Below are 18726 nucleotides of genomic sequence, written 5' to 3' on the forward strand. Positions count from 1 at the left end.
TACAACTGCCTGAAAGAAGGCTGTGGGGAGGTGAAAGTTGACCTCTTCTCCCGCATAACTAGCGAGAGTAGGTGAGGGAATGGGCTTAAGCTGCACCAAAGGAGGTTCAGGTTGGATATCAAGAAAAACAACTTCTCCAAAAGAACTAGAACAGGCTGCCTAGGAAGGCGACTAAGTGATCATCTCTGGAGGCATTCCAGAAACATTTGCACACTACACTAAGGGACACGGTTTTGTGGGGAACTGCTGGTGGTAGGTAGACAGCTAGACTGGATGATCTTGGATGTCTTTTCCAACTGGTGATTCTATCATCCTATAGGGGTCAGGCTTAAACATGGCACCTTGCGAATAAACTGCCTTTAATTACTTTCCGTAGATAACTCCAGCTCAAGAAAAAATTCTTGACATTTGAACAGAATGCAAGTGATTTCATATCTGCAGCAAGATACACCAGCAAAACTTCTGTCCTATGTTACACAGCCCTAAAATCTTGCAGTATTGTGCTGCTGTTCCTGATATAAACAAAATATTAATATTTCACTTGTATAGCATACATTTTAGCTTACAATCTATTCTCCTCAGACACAATTATTCAGTACACTTTGGTATCAATAGATACTGCACACATGGTATCTGATACAACACTGGGAATGCATTTCCATATCTTTTTTGTTAATGAAAATCAAATCCCATCGAACAAAGCTTTTCATCCTAAATCACTGCAGAAACAGTATGCTATAAGCTTTGAATTTGTATTTATCATGTGAAAAAAGCACATGAAAATTACATAACCATGTCTACAATAGCTATATATCTATTTAGGGCTAGTTTCATTGTTTCTCAGGTGCATTTTGAAAAATGGGAAGAATTCTCTCATCTTGATACAGTTTCATGCTGCAGCTAAAAATATGGTAGTCACACCACAAAAATAGGCATCGAGTATAAATATTTTTAAAAAATAAATTTAAACAGCACACTAAAAGGATGTTTAGAATGTGAGTTAAATTCATCTTAAAATTCATCTTAAAATTCATCTGTAGTTTATGGAACTACATCAAATATTTTCTGTATAACCACTGGGCAATACTTAAAGCATTCTGCTTTTTTTCAGTATTTCCTAATTTATACCTGCCTGTACCTGAGTATCATTGGAAGAGACGGATAATCTGTCATCCGGTAAAGACGGTGTATAAGCAACAGAAATTGGAGTCCCTGGAATTCCATTTGCCTGAATGTTTTCACTGTCACTGCCATCCTCTAATGTTACAATTGTTCCATCAGCACTTGCACTTTCAGCAGATCCTTCTATATCTAGCAGAAAAGAAAAGATGTAAAAACTAAAACAAATATTAAGTCAGAGCACAAAATAGAAAAAGTGCACATTTAACACCTGAACAGTAGAATACTAGCAAAAGTTTTTTAAGGAAAATCTTAAGGTAGAATTTTTATGGCTCTATATAATTAAGAAACGTCTGAATAATTTTTGCTAATGAAAACTACAGTCAAAAACAACTTAAAATTTGACACTGCAGTTTTACCATACTGCCAATTTTCCAGCAAGTACTGGGAAAAAAAGTCACAGATTTTATACACATTTTTCAACAAACTGCAAAATTTAGTGTTTCACTGCTACTACAGAGATGGCCCATTTAAGAAGAGATTATTTGGAAACAAAACTAAAATAAAACAAGATTTTTTTCTTAAATATCATTAGTATTCAATAGAGAAAGCTTAAATGTATGCATGAAATCTTGCCCATTTTATAGCTAAATAACACATAGCTAAGTCACACAACTGAAATGGCTTTTCTTCAGCATATATTATTAAACAGTGATGAATTTTAGTTAAATATTTAGAAGTGTTAAAATAATTCTTAATGTCATGACTCAGACTGCATTCATTACTAACTAGACAGATTATTAATATAGTACCTCCAACTACTATGTTCACCATTTCCTGCACAATACTTTCTACTATTTCTTGTGCCTTCTCTTCACATTCATTGCTTTCATCATCATACGTTTCTCCGTCAGCTTTAGAAAGATCTTAAAAAAAAAAAAATCATAAGAATATTACTGAATATTCGTAAACTAAGGAAATATTTTACTTTCATTTATTACTTAAAAATTCAATTACAAATCCATTAATAGCTGGCTATACATTAGAAAAATGAAATTGTGTTTGAATGTTTTGAAAACAGTATTTGCACAGCATAAACATTCCAGTGTTTAACTAGTAAACAGTAGTTAATACACAGGCCTTATGCCAACAGGAGACAAACACATCAATTCTGTATTTTCATATATGTTAAACACTGAAAAGTTGCTGGCATTGAGGGCAAAGAGGTATCTTTGCTAAAGCAACTATAAGGATGCGTAAGACTAAACTGTACTTGTGATAAAATTTAGCAATGGTAACAAGGATTACAGGCAATTATTAGAAACTATCTATATGCCTGACTCCAAGTTTGGGAAACAGAAATAAAAAAAAAGACAGTCCTCAGCCTTTATTTTTACAGACCTTTTCCCTCCCTCCATGAAACAGAAATACACACTGATTACTTTCTGCTGCTGTGGCTTGGTCAGCTTCTGTCTGCTCATTTTCAGCACTAGAAATATCAGATCCATTTTCTGTCTCTATATCTTCCTGAAGGTTCTTGTCTACATCATTCGTGTTGTGGTCAAGCTCTCTCTCATGTTCTTTAGACAGCTGATCAGCCTGTGTTGAAATATGCCTCAACTGAGGTGACTCAGGCTCATGCTGGCTTACTGGAGACTGCTGTAAATGGTGTTGCTGCCTGTGTCTTTCTTTTTCCATCTGTTTGGCTTCCTGAAGCTAGAAATACATTGCAATTACACGTTAATTTTATCATCAAAACAATGAGCTATACACATACTTCATATGTTATGGTAGAAACATGAAATTTCTATAGGCTTTGCTTACACATTGCCTTCATAAACTTAACATATTACTTGCATAATTTCAAAGATATATAATATCACAGGATTAATTTTATTTTTTTTTAAATTAAGTTCTCACTAAGAGATACACACAGGAAAATTTAAGATTAACTAAAGAAAAAAATAAAAAAACAAACAAACAAAAAACCCAGCAAACCGACTGAATATCCATGAAAAGCAACAACACCACAACATCACAGACTCAGAGTTAAAAGCTGATCTAAAAGATGATCTGCATTTCCAGAACGCTGCAGAAGATAGATCCTCAGGGAGAAGTTATCATGCCAACTTAAAACTGAAAGACAAAGACTCTTCTAAGTTTCACAGCTCCTCAGACTGGCACCCCTGCCAAGAGAACAGTATCTGTAATTTGTCCAATAGACTAGGACAACATTTGCTGAAGTCAAACCAAAGCAGAGTGAACTCTGAGGTGATGCTCTAAGGACTTGCTTTCTATCTCAACTGAACTTTATGTTCACTACAGTTTTACAACTATTTACATCATTATTTTAGCTAGTAGGCTCATAGTCCTTTACTCTTTATGCTTAAGGCTTTCTAAGCTGTATCTTTTGAGGAGCTATAAATCCCTGAGTGGACATCTAGAACTTAAAACTTAGAAACCTTAGAACTTTTAGAACTTTCAGCTTAAGTAACTTCTCCCTTAAAAAAGTCACCCTGAGTGTGCCAGACAGGCAAAAGTGCTTATCAGTTTGCATAAATATGAGACTTATGATTTGGCAAAAACAAAGACTTCCTACTTAGCACAGTAACAATCCTTTTTTTTTTTTTTTAAATAAGTTACTTAAAAATAGAGGAACTATACAGATTTCTCAAAGCATCTCATGTTCTGGATGACTCTTGTTATTACTTATAAATATGATACACCAAATCTCTGACTGCACTGTTTTTATGTACAAATAAGCAGTTGCTTCTGAGAGGGAAGTGCAAACTTCAATCCACTATATAAAGAAAAATGAGTTTATAATGATACAACAGAACTCCTTCTAAAACTAGCTAGGAATTCAAGCAGCTCCCAGTCTGAGCACCTACTTTTTTGTCATTCCTTTTTCATGTGCATTAGGACAATTACTCTGCCTCATTGATCTTTATTATCGCAGAAAAATCACAAGGCACATGTCAGTGTCCCAGCTGACCACTTGCAACAACTGCAGTGACATAAAAGTATTTGTCAGTGATCATCCCATGGTAAAATGCAAAAAAAAAAAAAAAAAAAAAAAAAGCAATTACATTATTGGGAAGGGCTTTTTGTCTTTGGTGGTTGTTTTTTTGTTTGTTTGTTTGTTTTGTTTTTTAAATCATGGATTACTTCTTCAGTGCATACCATCACAAGAACATCTGAACATTTCACTAACACTAAATTATTCTATATGTACTCTTATGCAGGTAGATTGCCATCTCTTGACAGACTGAGAATAGAAACTGGTGTCAAACACATTTATTAAATAAGCAGGTCCACTGTAAGAATTTTAAACCCTTTATGACACTCCTCCCTCCAAAATACATTTAACATAATTTTCAGAGAACAAAATGCAAAAAGAAAAATAGAAGTCACCAGATCCTTTATCAAACATAGATAAGTTAGCAAAGTCCAAATGATTTAATGACAAAACACAAATTTCAAGCTGCTTTCTATATAAAAACACTGAGATACTCACTGCTTGGTTTTCCATACGTGCAAATATGACATTCAGCATCTGTGTTAGAGTGGCCTTGGCTGTGGTTTGATTTATGAGATTTTTGCTTGCTAGATAGATATTGTAGCATGTTCTAACAGCCTGCAGCACTGTTCCTTCGTGGATTTCTATATGTTGAGATGTCACTGCAGTAAGTAAAGCCTGAATAAACAAATATATGTATTTTCCAGTCAGAACTTTACTTTTCAATGAAACAGTTTGCAAATGAATAAATATCAGTTTTGGATTACTTGTTAAATAAATATGCATCTTAAACTCTAGTTTATTAAGTTTTTTGTAGCTGTACCAGAATATCACACATACCAATTTACACACCAATATCACACACCAATTTGTATTTAATATTTTAATCAATGTATCTAGGAAATACAAGCTTTTAACATCAAGAAGTATCCAATGGAGTTATCAAGTTGTTAATAAAAACCTAAAATTGCACCCAAGGACTAAGTGCAAAGACACTATCAGAAGCATGTGCTAGAAAAGAGAAGGAAAGCAGAAGAGCCTTGTACAGATCCAAATAATCATGCATACACTGATGACTGTACTCCAGTAGAAGGTGACAGAAAACAGGGAAGAGTTTTTTGCATTGAAGACTTTGACAGAGATTACACTAAATGTTTATGGAAAGGAAGAGAGAACTTGAAGCCCTGGAAGCTAACACAATGGAAAGTTTCTTCTTGGTAGTTAAAAACAGAAGGTACTTCAAGTGCTGTGTAACTTATTCAAACTATGCCTAATTACTCTTACAGAATCTCTTACAGCACTGTCAGCATCTCCGTCTACACACAGTACCAGAAAGTGGACAAATGTATTTCTCACTCAAACACTAAAAACTCTATGTATTGTATTATCCCTTGTTTTCCATAAAGCTTTTCACTGTACTCTCCCTTACTTCTAGGAGTTCCTGGGGCCTTGTGAGACTTGCAAGTATTGGGTTAAAACATACTGAATCCCACAGTAAAAGCTGCACATCACTCCTATGTATATGTATGTTCATGTAAGATACCTACACATTCTTTATCATGGTCACACTCCAAAATTTATCCCCAAAGCTGTTTTTAACAGCCACAGCTCTGCTGACTTTTCTAGTTCCTCACACGTTCGAGCAGCAAATACTCCACTTAAGAAGAGAAGCCAAACAAATGAAGCTCAGCCATAAACAGAAGACTTTTTTCTTCTTTTTCCAAGCACTGTTACAGTATGCCAGAAACAGCTCATTATAGCTATCCTTGTTAAATTCAGGTAGTTAACAATTTGATTATAAAGTTTGATTTTAACTTTCACTGCAATACAAAGTCTTAAGTCTTTTACATCCCTTAATAAGAGAAAATACTTACTAGTAGAAAAGTTTGACAAGGCTACACTACAGATAGATTATGTACTCTTTTGTTTTAGTTGGCCTGAAAGCCTGAATTTCCTAAATTCTTTCCGTACACATTATGACTAGTAGAGCTTGGTTTCTTTCATACCAATTGAGAAGGAGACCATGAGGCAAGAAACAATATACACACACTCATCCTGACAGTCCAACATAATACCACAAACTCACTGAATAACTTTCCAGACCAGTATCTGCTCGCAGCTACCAAACTCTTAATGAATTTGATATGGCTACAGAGGTTCTGATAATCAATCCTCTGGGTTTCCTTCCTTTTCAGGCACTGGAGAAAATAAACTCAGACTACTATGCACATTTGTAAACTGATATTTAACTTGGATAATTCATTAATATGCAATTTGGACCCATCTCAGTCACAATTACTTTATACCTCAGTGCTATTTCTTCTACTCCAATAGCATCATCTAGCAGAAATACTTCCAGTGAACATGAGATAAAGGTATTTTACTTCCAGTGGCAGCATCCTTCTCTCTTGGCAGTTTTCACTAAAGGTTTGATCTGATGGCATGTCCTAAATAGTGTCTCCTTATTCCACATTACAGATGAGTACAGCCTTACCACAGATGATGTGACAGCTAACCCTGAGAAACAGCAGGCAATCATCTAGAGCTGGGAAAGCAACTTGGTGAGCTGCAAACAATCCAGGAGACTCCTGGAGTCCATTGATGGTAACTTCCAGCTCTAGGTATTGGACAGTCCAAACACAGGCAAAGGGTCACTGGAACCAATGTTAACCAATATGGAGGAGACTAAAGAGCTTCTGAGTGGAGACAGACTGAGCTGTGCTCTGGTTGAGTTAATGATTTTGAAGGATAAGGGCCTTCCGAAGAGAAGAGTTGAGATCCTGAACTTCAGGACAGTAAAATCCTGTTCAAGGAATTAATTGGGATGCCCTGGGATACTGTCCTGAGGGACACAAGAATGGATCAGGCCTCTAAGCTCCTTAATGTTACCCTTCTGAGAAAACAAGGGCATTCCATACCCCAGCAGATGAAATCAACCAGAAGCAGCAGAAAACCAGCATGGCTGAGCATGCTGGTCAAACGGAGAGAAGAGAAAGAAACATACATACAGCAGATGTAGGGATATATGGTCTGGGAAGAACACAGAGATGCTGTCCAGACATGAAATAGTATCAGGAAAGCCAAGGCACTGGAACAGGTTGCCCAGAGAAGTTGTGGGGCACTGGGCTGCCTGATTTGGAGGGTGACAACCCTGTCTGTGGTATGGGAGTTGGACGTAGATAATCTTTAAGGCCTCTTCCAACCTAAGTCATCCCATGATTGCTATAAGAAAGTCATCTAAAAGCCAGCAAATAGCACCATGTATGAACTCTCCCCCAACACTGGCTCATAGATCATAGAATAATCATACAATGGCCTGGGTCAAAAAGGACCATAGTGATCATCCAGTTTCAACCCCACTGCTATGTGCCAAGCGTTGCCATCCATTAGACCAGGCTGCCCAGAGCCACATCCAGCCTGGCCTTGAACACCTCCAGGGATGGGAGGCATTGATAGGAGGCACTGACTGGGAAGCCAGATGTTGGAAGAATAGCTGGCAACTTAATAAAGGCCATCCTTCCAGTAGGCAGAACAAAAAACCCTCCAGAGAGGAAAGTGCTGGATTGAGCAGGATTCTTAGGTTTACAGTGAAACTGGTTACAAAACTGTCTCAAAGGAACACTGATTATGTTTGAGAGTGCAAGCAGAGAAAGGTGAAGACCCAAGACCTACATCTTCTACCTCCTGTTGGAATTAGAACTCATCAGAGAGCATTATTAATTGCCACAGAACATTCTGAAAAGGCATGAAATCCATCTTTTCATCATATTGGATCATTATTCATCATACTAAATCATTCTGGAGAAAACAGGTCCGCAGACATCAGTTATGAAGCCTAGTAGAATAAGACTAACCATTAAGTTTCATATTGCTCATGGTAGAAGCCAAAAGTTGTGGTATTCGCTAACGATTTCTAATTTTCATGTTTTTTATAGCATACATTCATTGGACACACATGCAGTCAAAGATATCCACTTTCAGCTGGGAGGTTAATTCTGTTAGCATCTAGGCCCAGGTAATGGGCTAAGGGTTGAGAAGGTAAATATAAGAAAGCATTTGAAGACAAGGCACTACAGCAAAGGAGAGAGAAAATGGTTTCAGCCACTGAAAGTAAGACTGAAAACTTTCCTTTGCAAGATAAAAAATGTCTTAAGTGCTTGGGCAAAACAGAAACACAGATGACAGAAACATAAACCCATTTTTTAAGAACTATCTGCTGGAGAAATTGATTGTCAAGAAAAAGGATGAATGGAGCTAAGAAAAGGAATAGGAGAAACAAGTACCTAATTTGCACTAAAACAAGGATACGCATTCTACAAGAATGTCAACATCTCAGGATATCTACATACAAGAATACAAGCCAATAAACACTCTATTCTCATTACCTATCTTTTACTGTATTATTCAGTACCTCTCAGCATCAAAAACATTCAAAGACTACAGTCAAAAGAATAGAGCATGGTATTTCCATTAACTAACTTTGATTATTTAGCATAATATTTTCCCATAGTGAGTTTCCATAATTTGATGGGTGCAATCAGAAAACAGAGTCCATCAGAAACACCTGCATAAATTCCACATGCATTGTTTACACAGCCTACAGAAAGAAAGACAATCTCTTTCAAGCATAAGCTTATGACAGAGCAGCAGAGATATCATGGTAACAACTGACTGCCAGGTCTAATTCCATTTCATAAAATAATTTCAAAGTAGATTTAATAATCTTAACATTTCTTAATTATCATCATCCCCTGGCAGTACAGGATTTTTTGACAGTAATTCTTTATAATTAGAGATGTCACTGAATTGCTGTGAATGAAATTTCACCCAGTGCTCTATGCATGAGACTTTAAGCCACAATCAGGAATTCACTCAAAATGCAATGGGAGAGAGTAGGGAAAGGAACACAGAATATGCAACTTCCATCTCAAGCAAATAATGAACAAAGAACTATCATTATACTTAGAAAATAAACATTTCTGCTTTTGAATTCCAAGGTCAAAAACGTCTTCCTGTTGTCACCACTACAAAATAGGGAAGTAGTGGTTAATTGCAGTACCTTTATTATTTGTAGCTGAACTCCTTCATCTGTTTGAGGTCCTTGAAAACAGCCACATATTGTCTCAATAATTCTATCAATTAATTTTTTGCCTGGAGCTGTACTGTCTGGAGCATTCCCTGTCAGATGACCATACGCAATAAGTTTCTGGAAGTGAGAAAAACATACACAAGAACTTAAAAAGTCAGCTTTTCATTAAAATAAATTCATTTGAGAACTCTAATTTGTACACTCTTCTTAAAACTGTACATTTCACACTAACTCTCAATAAACAGAAAGGACTGTTTTTCATCAGGTTCTCCAGGTTTATTTAATTTTCACTCAGCAAACGTAACACAAGATTTGTCAGAAAGCTTAACATTAAAGCTTTTTGTTCAGTGATAAAAGTTTTTTAGAATCCCATTTGTTTTTAAAACAACCTCATATCAGATTGGTCTTCACCTGTAATCAGCATACAAATGGTTTTAATACCAAATGAATTACCAACCACCTACAATTTTTTATTTTTCAAATGCTACTAGCTAGCTAGTCTTCTCTTTTTTCTATTTTCTCTCCCTGTACATCTTCAACACTTTGAAAAGCAACATACTAACAAAATGAACAATATCCTGGCTCTATCAATTCAAGCAGGAGAGTATCTGTAAATTTCCACGCCTATCTGTTAGCACGGCACCACTATCAGACAGCATGCCAAGTATATAAGTGCCTGTGAATGTAAACAAACTGAGTTCGCTGTTGTCAGGCCACTCATGAGAAAAGAATAGCTAAATCCTATGCTGTAAACATAGTTCTGAAAACATTATATTTTGAGAGACTAGATACCTCATATTTAATTTTACTGTGATTACAAAAAGCAAAGAATAAATTAGACAACTATATTCCCACAGTTACTGAAATCTTAGTCTTTCAGTAATAGTATTGATAACAATTTCAGTTAAACACATGTAAGTAAAAACAGGTAGCTGCACATTAACATAAAACTGATCAAAACACACAACTACTGGTGGTAAAGTATATACAAAATGAACACATACAAATTATAGAGTAACTAGGACACATTCAACTATTGTCACATACACAGTTAATTTTGTTTTTTGTACGTAATTTGAGAAAAGTAATACAAAAACATTATTTGGTACATACAACTGCTACTTTTCCTTCATATCAACTGAATTTGTATTTGACAGCTGAAACTCAACCTCATACAGACCTGTAAACAATCTAGAGATGTACTGACAATCCTGGGGCATTTTGACTGGCATGCCAATTCAAATGGTAGGAAGTACTTGTCTGCTTCAATGAAGCTCGTCTTTGATTTCACAGGTGGCAGAGTGCTTGAACCAGGTTTTGCTTCTCCATGAGGGGGACTAAACAGAATGATTTCATTAGAATGTTGTAAGTGATCATACAAATAGTTTTCACCACTGCAACATTTATGAAATAAACATAAAGAAAATTAATATTAGGAAGGAATAACTTCTACAAACTTAACACACAAAGGTAATACAAATATTCTTAACAGCTTTCATACTACCTATGGAACAGCAAATTGATTTATTGTAGAATAAGTAGGTATCCAGTGGTTCCTGCTGGTTTGAAGGCATTAAAACTTGTTTCCTCTGAAAACAGAAAAAAACCTCTCCCTGCAGTAGGTAAAGTTGTTAGGGGGGAGCAGGGTGTGGAGCACGAAGAGAAGGGAACAAGAATTTCATTCAACATCACTTCTCTAGGAATTGACATGAAAAGTGGAAGTCTAGTAAAAAGTTACATTACTGGAGCAGATAAAATTTAGATGTTTAAATGATGCTGGAAGTTAGAAGTTACAACTACTGTATTACAATACGAGCTTGGTTCAGTACTTCAGAGGGAGTACATCTATTTTGGAGATTAAATTTTAAACTTCAAATAAACTTCCATTCTGGATATAAATTGAGGGAAAAACAAGCTAACAAAAATAAATCCACAAAACTTTGTTTTAGCCGTACTTCAGATGACAGCACAGAATTTCAGGGTTCAGCGTTTACCAACACAACTCATAATCTGAAAGGACTGTAACTATACAACATGTAAGATTAATAACAGTTTAATTGCTTACAGTACCTCTAATAAATAAATCTATGTAACCTAGACTTACCTACAAAGTAAACTACACTATCTTACACAGATGTGATAAATCGTTCAAAGAAAAAAAAAAAAGCATAACCTTGTATTCTGTAGCAAAGGATTACAGAATTATTGCAGTAATATTTAATTAAATTTAAATAAATAAATTTATAGAATAACTGATTTCAAATCAAGGCCCTCCACATTTGCATCAAATTAAAGCACTTGTTTCAAGGAAGTTTTCCTATCATCCTATGAAGATGTTTTTCAAGTTGCTGAACTACACAAATGAACTGCTAAGAGCTTATTGTATCTCCAAGGAACAGATTCACTCCCAAGTCTCACAGCAAAAGCTTTAAACTATCCAGGCTGATAAAATATTGGTATTTCAGTTTTTTTAAAGAGCAAGCTGAAATTTTCAAATCCTTGAGAAAATATTTGGTATCACGTTCAAACAGCAATCCTTGTTTGGGTACTTTAAAGGGCTCCTGAATTCCAAGTCTTAATAATGAATAGTTGGAATTAAGACTCTACTTTTCTATTAAATAATTCCTCTTTTCAAGATTTAAGGATTTATCCCCATATATACATATATGTTTTTCCTTGAAGAAAAATAGAGGCTAGCTCTTCAATCAAATATGTAACTTTTCCTTATTGCTCAGTATTGTTTTGCTGTAGACAGAGCCTTTTTTAGATGACTCAAATCAGGTACATTACTGAAGAATGTTACTCTTATACACTCTCAAATCTCTGAAATTTCTGTAAGAGCTTGCCTGTGAGGAATGGAAGGATGGCATCTGTTATAGTCTCAAAACAGACTGCTCTTCATCTATTGATATCATTAAAATTAGGTTAAAATGGTACTTTGTAAATAAAAACGTAGCTTTTCATAAATAAGGAACAAGCCACGATGAGACTCAGAAAATGAAGAGTCTACTACAGAAAGCTACTGCAGAAGCATGAAGCTTCTTTTAGGTGTAGGTAGAAAGATAAATCAGGAAGTTCATCACCTTGCTGATGATGAAAAGGAATGAATGGCTGGGAGAAGAGAGACCCAAAGGACATCTTAACATCAGCCAAGAAATTACTTCATCTGGCTGTGTTCTGTTCGTTTCCACGCCCCTGCAACTCCCCTCCCATCAGACCAAGTAACTGGACACTGTGTCTAACAAAACCTTCCACCAAGAGTTCTACCACACATGAGGAACATAAAAATCAGCTAATATTTACATAAACGATTCTATGACCCTGAGGAGGAGACCCCACATATCTCTGGAACCTGTGCCAGCAATTTGGTACCACCAAGCACAGCAGTGCTGCCTGATGGGCAGGGGGTTGTGGCTCTGTGCCTTGCCCTGGTCACCACTGCAAAGAGAACCATAGAACTCATTTTCATAGAACTCTAGGCTCACATCTTTGTTACTGTTCTGCGCTCTTAGGAGAACGCTGAAAGCTCTAAAGAGAGGAAGTAAGAAGCAAAATTTAAAGGCACAACACATCCCACTCTGGTAAATACTACCTATACTATTTAGTTTGGGTGATCCTATGTGGATCTAGCAGTTTGATTCGATGATCCTTACGGTCCCTTCCAACTTGAGATTTTCTATGATTCTATACCATTCATAGAAACAAGCTAATCTATACATCAAACAATGAATTTTTAAAATGCTTATGGCAGCATCTGCTGTATAAAGGTTACATAAATCACCCTGTCCTTTTCTATTCCCCTTTGCGTCACTGCCAAACACCAGTCCTGTTTAAACACAAAACAAACTAAAACAAAGAAGCTGTTTTCTATGCAAAATTATGGGGAAGTATAAATAATCTATTTTTCTGCACATTCCAGGTGAGAGGCGAGAGCCTTTTCCTAGAGCAGGAACTGAAAAAATTAACCAATTATCACTGTAAGACTTTTGCTAAGATACTCAAATCTCAATTACAGCTATCAAAAACTGAATATTTTATAAATGAAGAATTTTCCCTATTTGGAGACCTAGAAAAAGGACACCTTCTCGTGATGAAAAAAAAACAAAAAACCAACAGACTTTACAGTAAGATTGGCATAAATCCAATCACAGTTCAAGTCCAGCAATGCCTTCAAAGCAAAAGGCTACTGCCAGAATAAAGACAGCACTAAAGAAATCCAAATCTATTTCTCAAGCATGCATAGACAAGACCTACATTTCATTCCACAAAATCGCAAGTTGAAATATTGACTGGACAGAATTTAAGCACTTGAAAGTTCAGAAGAGCTGCTCTGAAAGTAATGCCTCCTATGATGTTATTACACTGACCCACGATCTCAGAGGCGGATGTTGGTGATACAGCAGTAAAGGCTGAACTAATATTCCATACAAGTTGTTGCTGTTTGACAGATGGCAGCAGAAGGGGCAGTCTGATAAAATGTCTGACATGGAAGTGCTGATGAAGCAAAGATGTGTTACTGAATTCCTCCCTGCAGAAAAAGTTGCACCCACTGACATTCATCGATGCTTGCTGAACATTTAAGCAGACCAAACAGTGGATGTGAGCACAGTGAGGCAGTGGGTGGTGCACTTCAGCTGTGGTGACAGTGGGTTATCTCCACTGGTTTGGACTGTTACAAGTGTCACATGTGGTTCTTGTTCATCACTGGCAAAATGCAGAGAAAAACGTGGTGACTGTATTGAAAAACAGTGTTTTGTAACTGAGAATTTGCTCTATCAAACAGTGTTATTGCGCTCTTTGTTGTTTCCATGGAAATAAATAAGAGGCATTACTTTGAGAGCAACCAAAGTTTATTACTGTTCAGCTCTACCATTACTTTTTTGATGGCATTTAACTGCAGGACAAGATAAGTAATATCTTTATTCAGTGCCCAGAACAAATACCACTCACTGAATATTTCACATTATGCAATTTTATTTTTTCTTTCTATTCTTCATAATGTGGACTTTTACTTTATTTATTCTACTGTTAACAAAGCTTTTTATAGGAACACAACATTACTATCTGGCTGAGACTGAGGTGCTCAGTGCAACATTATCTGAACACTGCACAAATATTAGGCATGTTTTTACAACCGAAGAGCTGATAGTATTGATTTTACTTTACTAGAGGGAACTGAAGAATAGTGACTTAATCAGATGCATCCATTAATTTTTGTATGCCGAATCTGAAATGTCATGAGAACAAACTGTTCAGTGTATTCGATATTAAATAAATCCTGATATCTGAAATAAAGTTCTTGCTTGCTTCTATTCCAGCTAGAAGTGCTTAAATTTCCCAAACAAAATCCATAGCTCTCCACTTGAGTGCCCAAAGAATAAAGCAGAAATTGTTAGCAGCCAGTTCTAACAACTGTGGTTTAAATTATTCGCCTAAAAGAAAAATTCATTTCCAGAGCAGAGAAACAGGTCCCCATGTAGCATTCAAATTCTTATGCCGTAAGAACAGTTCATCAGTCTCATCCACTAGTCTGGTTCTTTCAGCAAGCAGTAAGAACAGTCATAGCACTGCCATGACTCATGGTTAATGATGTACACTGAATGATAAAGAATATACTGTGGAACATGTAATTAAATACTAATAATGCATTCCTGATTTATCAATACTTAACACATTACTTACTGACAGTAGAAAGGAGCTGAATACCAATTCTGCCTTCTGCCTTCACTTCCTCTAGAGGAACTGTCCACAGAAGTCTAGATCTATTCCCTTAACAAGATCCTTTCCACACACTACCTTTTCAAATTATACCACTCTACTCATTTTCACTTACCCATTTCAGCCTCTCCCTCCTTGCCTGCTCACAGTTCAAGTCTTTCATGTGCATTCCAGGCCTGTCTCTTCCTCTGAACTCATGCAAAATCCTTTTCAGCTCATGTCCCTCCACCACTGCTTTCTTTCTGCATTACCTACAAAGTAATTTTCTCATCTATTCCTACCTTTGCCAGCCATTTTCAGTCTGTACACCCTAAGCTGTCTCCTACCTCTACTCCCAGGTCCTGTGCCTTCTAACCTAAGAGACAGTAACAGAAGCAGTACTATGAGCACTTGTAGAGTGTTTCTGGGTACCACCAATCTTGAGAATGCTTTTCAGAGTGAGCCCATATACACAACTCAGAATAAGCATGGCACACATTGTAAGACGACAAAGCATAATTAGTCAATATGAACAACTACCACATACCTTTGCTTCTCTGTTTCAGTCTTTATTTCCTCTGTAAAATGAAACAAAGGCATAGTTATGGAAATGGAGTCATAAGCACAAATAAAATCAAATGTTAAATGTTTGAAAAGCAAAACTATTTAGGCAAGCATTTGAACTGGAAACTTAGAACAGCAAATAAATGGTTCTAAGCAGTTTTGTTAAAAGTTTCTACTATTCCATTGCACTGGTTGCAAACTATATCAAAATCACGTTACAAATCTGCATGACAAACTAAGCACTTAAGCTTGCATCCAGTCATGGCAACTAAACACCATAAGCCCAAAATGTTTCTGCAGAAACACAGCCTTCTGGAACTCACTTCTGTCTTTCACAGTTTGAATATATAGAAATAATGAGGAAAACTCAAAATACTAAAACTATTCATCTATTCATAAGCAGTGACTTTGCTGCTCATTAAATGTGGATTTTTACAGATAACAACAAAAATGCCACTGAGGGATCTGGGCTTGTTTAGCTTGGAGAAAAGGCTCTGAAGAGAGCTCACTGCAGCCTGCCAGGACTCGAAGGAAGCTTTCAAACAGGAACGGGACTGACTTTTTACACTATATGATAGCAGTAGGACAAAGGGAAACAGCTTTAAACTAAAAGAGGGAGATTTAGATTAGATGTTAGGTAGAAATTCTTTACTCAAAGGGTCATGAGGCACTAATACAGCCTGCCCAGAGAAGCTGTGGGTACCCCATCCCTGGGGATGCTTAAGGCCAGGCTGTATGGGGCCCTGGGCAGCATGAGCTGGTGGGTGGCTTCACCTGGAATGCTGCCCAGTTCTGGACTCACGAGTAAGAGAGAGCTGGACATAATGGATAGAGTCCAGTGAAAGGCAACAAAGATAATGAAGGGACTGGAGAACATCATTCGAGAGCTGGGACTGCTCAACCTGGAGAAGAGGAGGCTCAGGAAATATCTCATCAATGGCTGTAAAAGGGAAGGTACAGAGAGGACAGCGCCAGGCTCTTTTCAATTGTTCCCAGTGCCAGAATAAGAGGTAATGGACACAAACTGCAACACAGGAGGTTCTCTCTGAACATCATGCAGCACTTCTGTGCTGTGTGGTTGACTGGCCTGGGTTGTCCAGAGAAACTGTGGAGTCTCTCACTGGAGATCTTCAACAGCTGCCTGGACACAGGCCTGGGCCCCCTGCTCTGGAGTCTGCTTGAGCAGGGGCTGGGCCAGATCAGGTTGGGAGACAGAGGGCCCTATCAACCTCAGCTGTTCTGTGACCTTATCTCAATTTGATAACACCCAGAAATAACACACCAGCATTAGGAAGATGTTAGAGTTCAATATAGTATTATTTAAGCCTGAAGACACTGCTCCATTTGCTTTAGAATTTTATCTTAAAACAGAGTCCGTTAGGCAAAAAGGAATAATGACTTTTCCTCAGCTGTTAGCTCTCTTCTCTCAGAAACAAGGAAAAAACCCACAAACCACTGTCAACCCTAATAACACAAATTCATTTTACATTGAGATTACTAAAATCCAAGAAAATTGTATATATACACAATAGTTTATTTAACAATTTTATGTAAGATCACTCAGATATAGGAGTCAAGTACCCTTTACTGACAACACAAATATTTATGTATTTGTAAGTTACTTTATACTTTGCTCGTGGAAAGCAATAATAAAGGAGGCTGAAGATGGAAAACTATCAGAATTTGTCTTCCTCAACACGCACCACACTGCTGGAATGCTTAAACCCCTTAAAGCTTGCCTTAAGGGGCAGATTATAATGGAACTCTGCCATTACTGAGAATGGAAAGAATTATGATTATTGAATATGAGAATTACTTCAGGAAGTACAAGGCAGCTCTTCAGCTACACTTCTGTGTCCTCAGCCCCTCCATTCTCTCATGCACAATAGTATCTCTATTAAAAGCAAGTCCTGATCTCAAATATTCTTCCTGCACTATTAAAAGCAGACATGACAACAGGTGAGCATTCAGCTGTTCTCAGCAGTTTTACAAGATAGAAAACACGGGTTCAATTGTATGCGTAAACATGTTTCTTCACCTGGAAGCACTGCAAAGACAGACACAGTCTCCCACAGAGAAACATAAAACAACATTCCTGAAAATGAATATTAGAATTAGTGGCTCCACTTTGCTCTTTTTATTCCTAGCCTGAAAGAACATATAAAACTGTGCAATCTTGGTACTACGCGAGGTCATCTGAATTTATTCTCTGTTTTATAAATTGCAACAGTCCTTGAAAGATAATTAAAATAAATAATCCAGTGTGAACTGATTAGAGCCCTCCTTACACTGTTTAAAATCTAAGAGGTTGTCTCTGGAATAGGTCACAATAATTCATAAGAGAAAATGGAAATTTTTGCAACTGAAGGAAGTATACTGCAATTACAAGGAAAGATTTTTTGGAAGCATTAATCTAATTTAGCAATGCTACTATTTCAAGCAGCACTGTGTAACTTTGTTAATGTAATGTACAGGTTTCATAACCTTAAATAAAAAACCGAACATCTTTAAAGCAGCCAACACCAATTCTTTCAGGAGGCTAAAACATTTTAAGTGGGAAATAAATAAGCACATGCTATGGCACTATTTCTCTGAGTAAGACAGACAACAGACTGAAAGTTTACTTTCACCCTTGAGGAAAGAGAACATCTTATTTTCCTGCACTGATAGCTCCCTCTCCTCTCCACACCAAAACACAATTCAACCACAATATTATTACACGGTCATGTAATAACCACATTCAGTAGGCAGCATACATAAACCCGAGAAGTATTATCAGTAGGAAAAAAAAACATGCAGCAGATCATAATCAAGAAAAGTAACAGTTCTTCCACTAGCTAAATAATCCCTTGATGGCAGATGAACTGACAGACTGATACATTCTTTTTCAATGGGAAGAAGTACTTCCTAAAACACCCAAAAATTATTTAGAAAAGCAAGATGAAGCCAAGCACAAGTTGTGGGCTACTTCCTTGTTTTGTTCATCTCCTCTCCAAAGCACACACCCAAAACCACAAAAGCTTATTACCCAAGCACGGCAGTTCATTTTGAGAAGGAAGCGTAAGGGAAGACTTAAGAAGCTAGAATAGAGGAAGAAAACCGTAGAACAGGACTACAGCTTCCAAAGTTTTTCTGCATTATCAAAACATTACCAAAAAAGAACTACTGCGGAAAATAACTTCTATTAGTCTATGACATCAAAATGATGATGCATTCAAAAATGTAATTTAATGGAGTG

At 36.8% G+C, this 18726-nt stretch overlaps 1 protein-coding gene across 1 annotated transcript in view; it reads right to left on the minus strand.

The window, feature by feature from the left end:
• ARFGEF1 (ARF guanine nucleotide exchange factor 1) overlaps positions 1-18726 on the minus strand; it is an 82676-nt gene that overhangs the window by 40790 nt on the left and 23160 nt on the right. The window contains exons 2-8 of the mRNA XM_031604866.2: positions 15472-15502; positions 10408-10564; positions 9198-9344; positions 4637-4816; positions 2562-2835; positions 1932-2045; positions 1139-1311 (exon numbers count right to left, since the gene is read on the minus strand). Coding sequence (XP_031460726.2) covers positions 1139-1311; positions 1932-2045; positions 2562-2835; positions 4637-4816; positions 9198-9344; positions 10408-10564; positions 15472-15502 — 1076 coding nt within the window. The remainder of the gene's footprint in view (positions 1-1138; positions 1312-1931; positions 2046-2561; positions 2836-4636; positions 4817-9197; positions 9345-10407; positions 10565-15471; positions 15503-18726) is intronic.

This window comes from Phasianus colchicus, chromosome 3, assembly GCF_987193195.1.
Source record: "Phasianus colchicus chromosome 3, bPhaCol1.hap1.1, whole genome shotgun sequence".
Classification (NCBI taxonomy): domain Eukaryota; kingdom Metazoa; phylum Chordata; class Aves; order Galliformes; family Phasianidae; genus Phasianus; species Phasianus colchicus.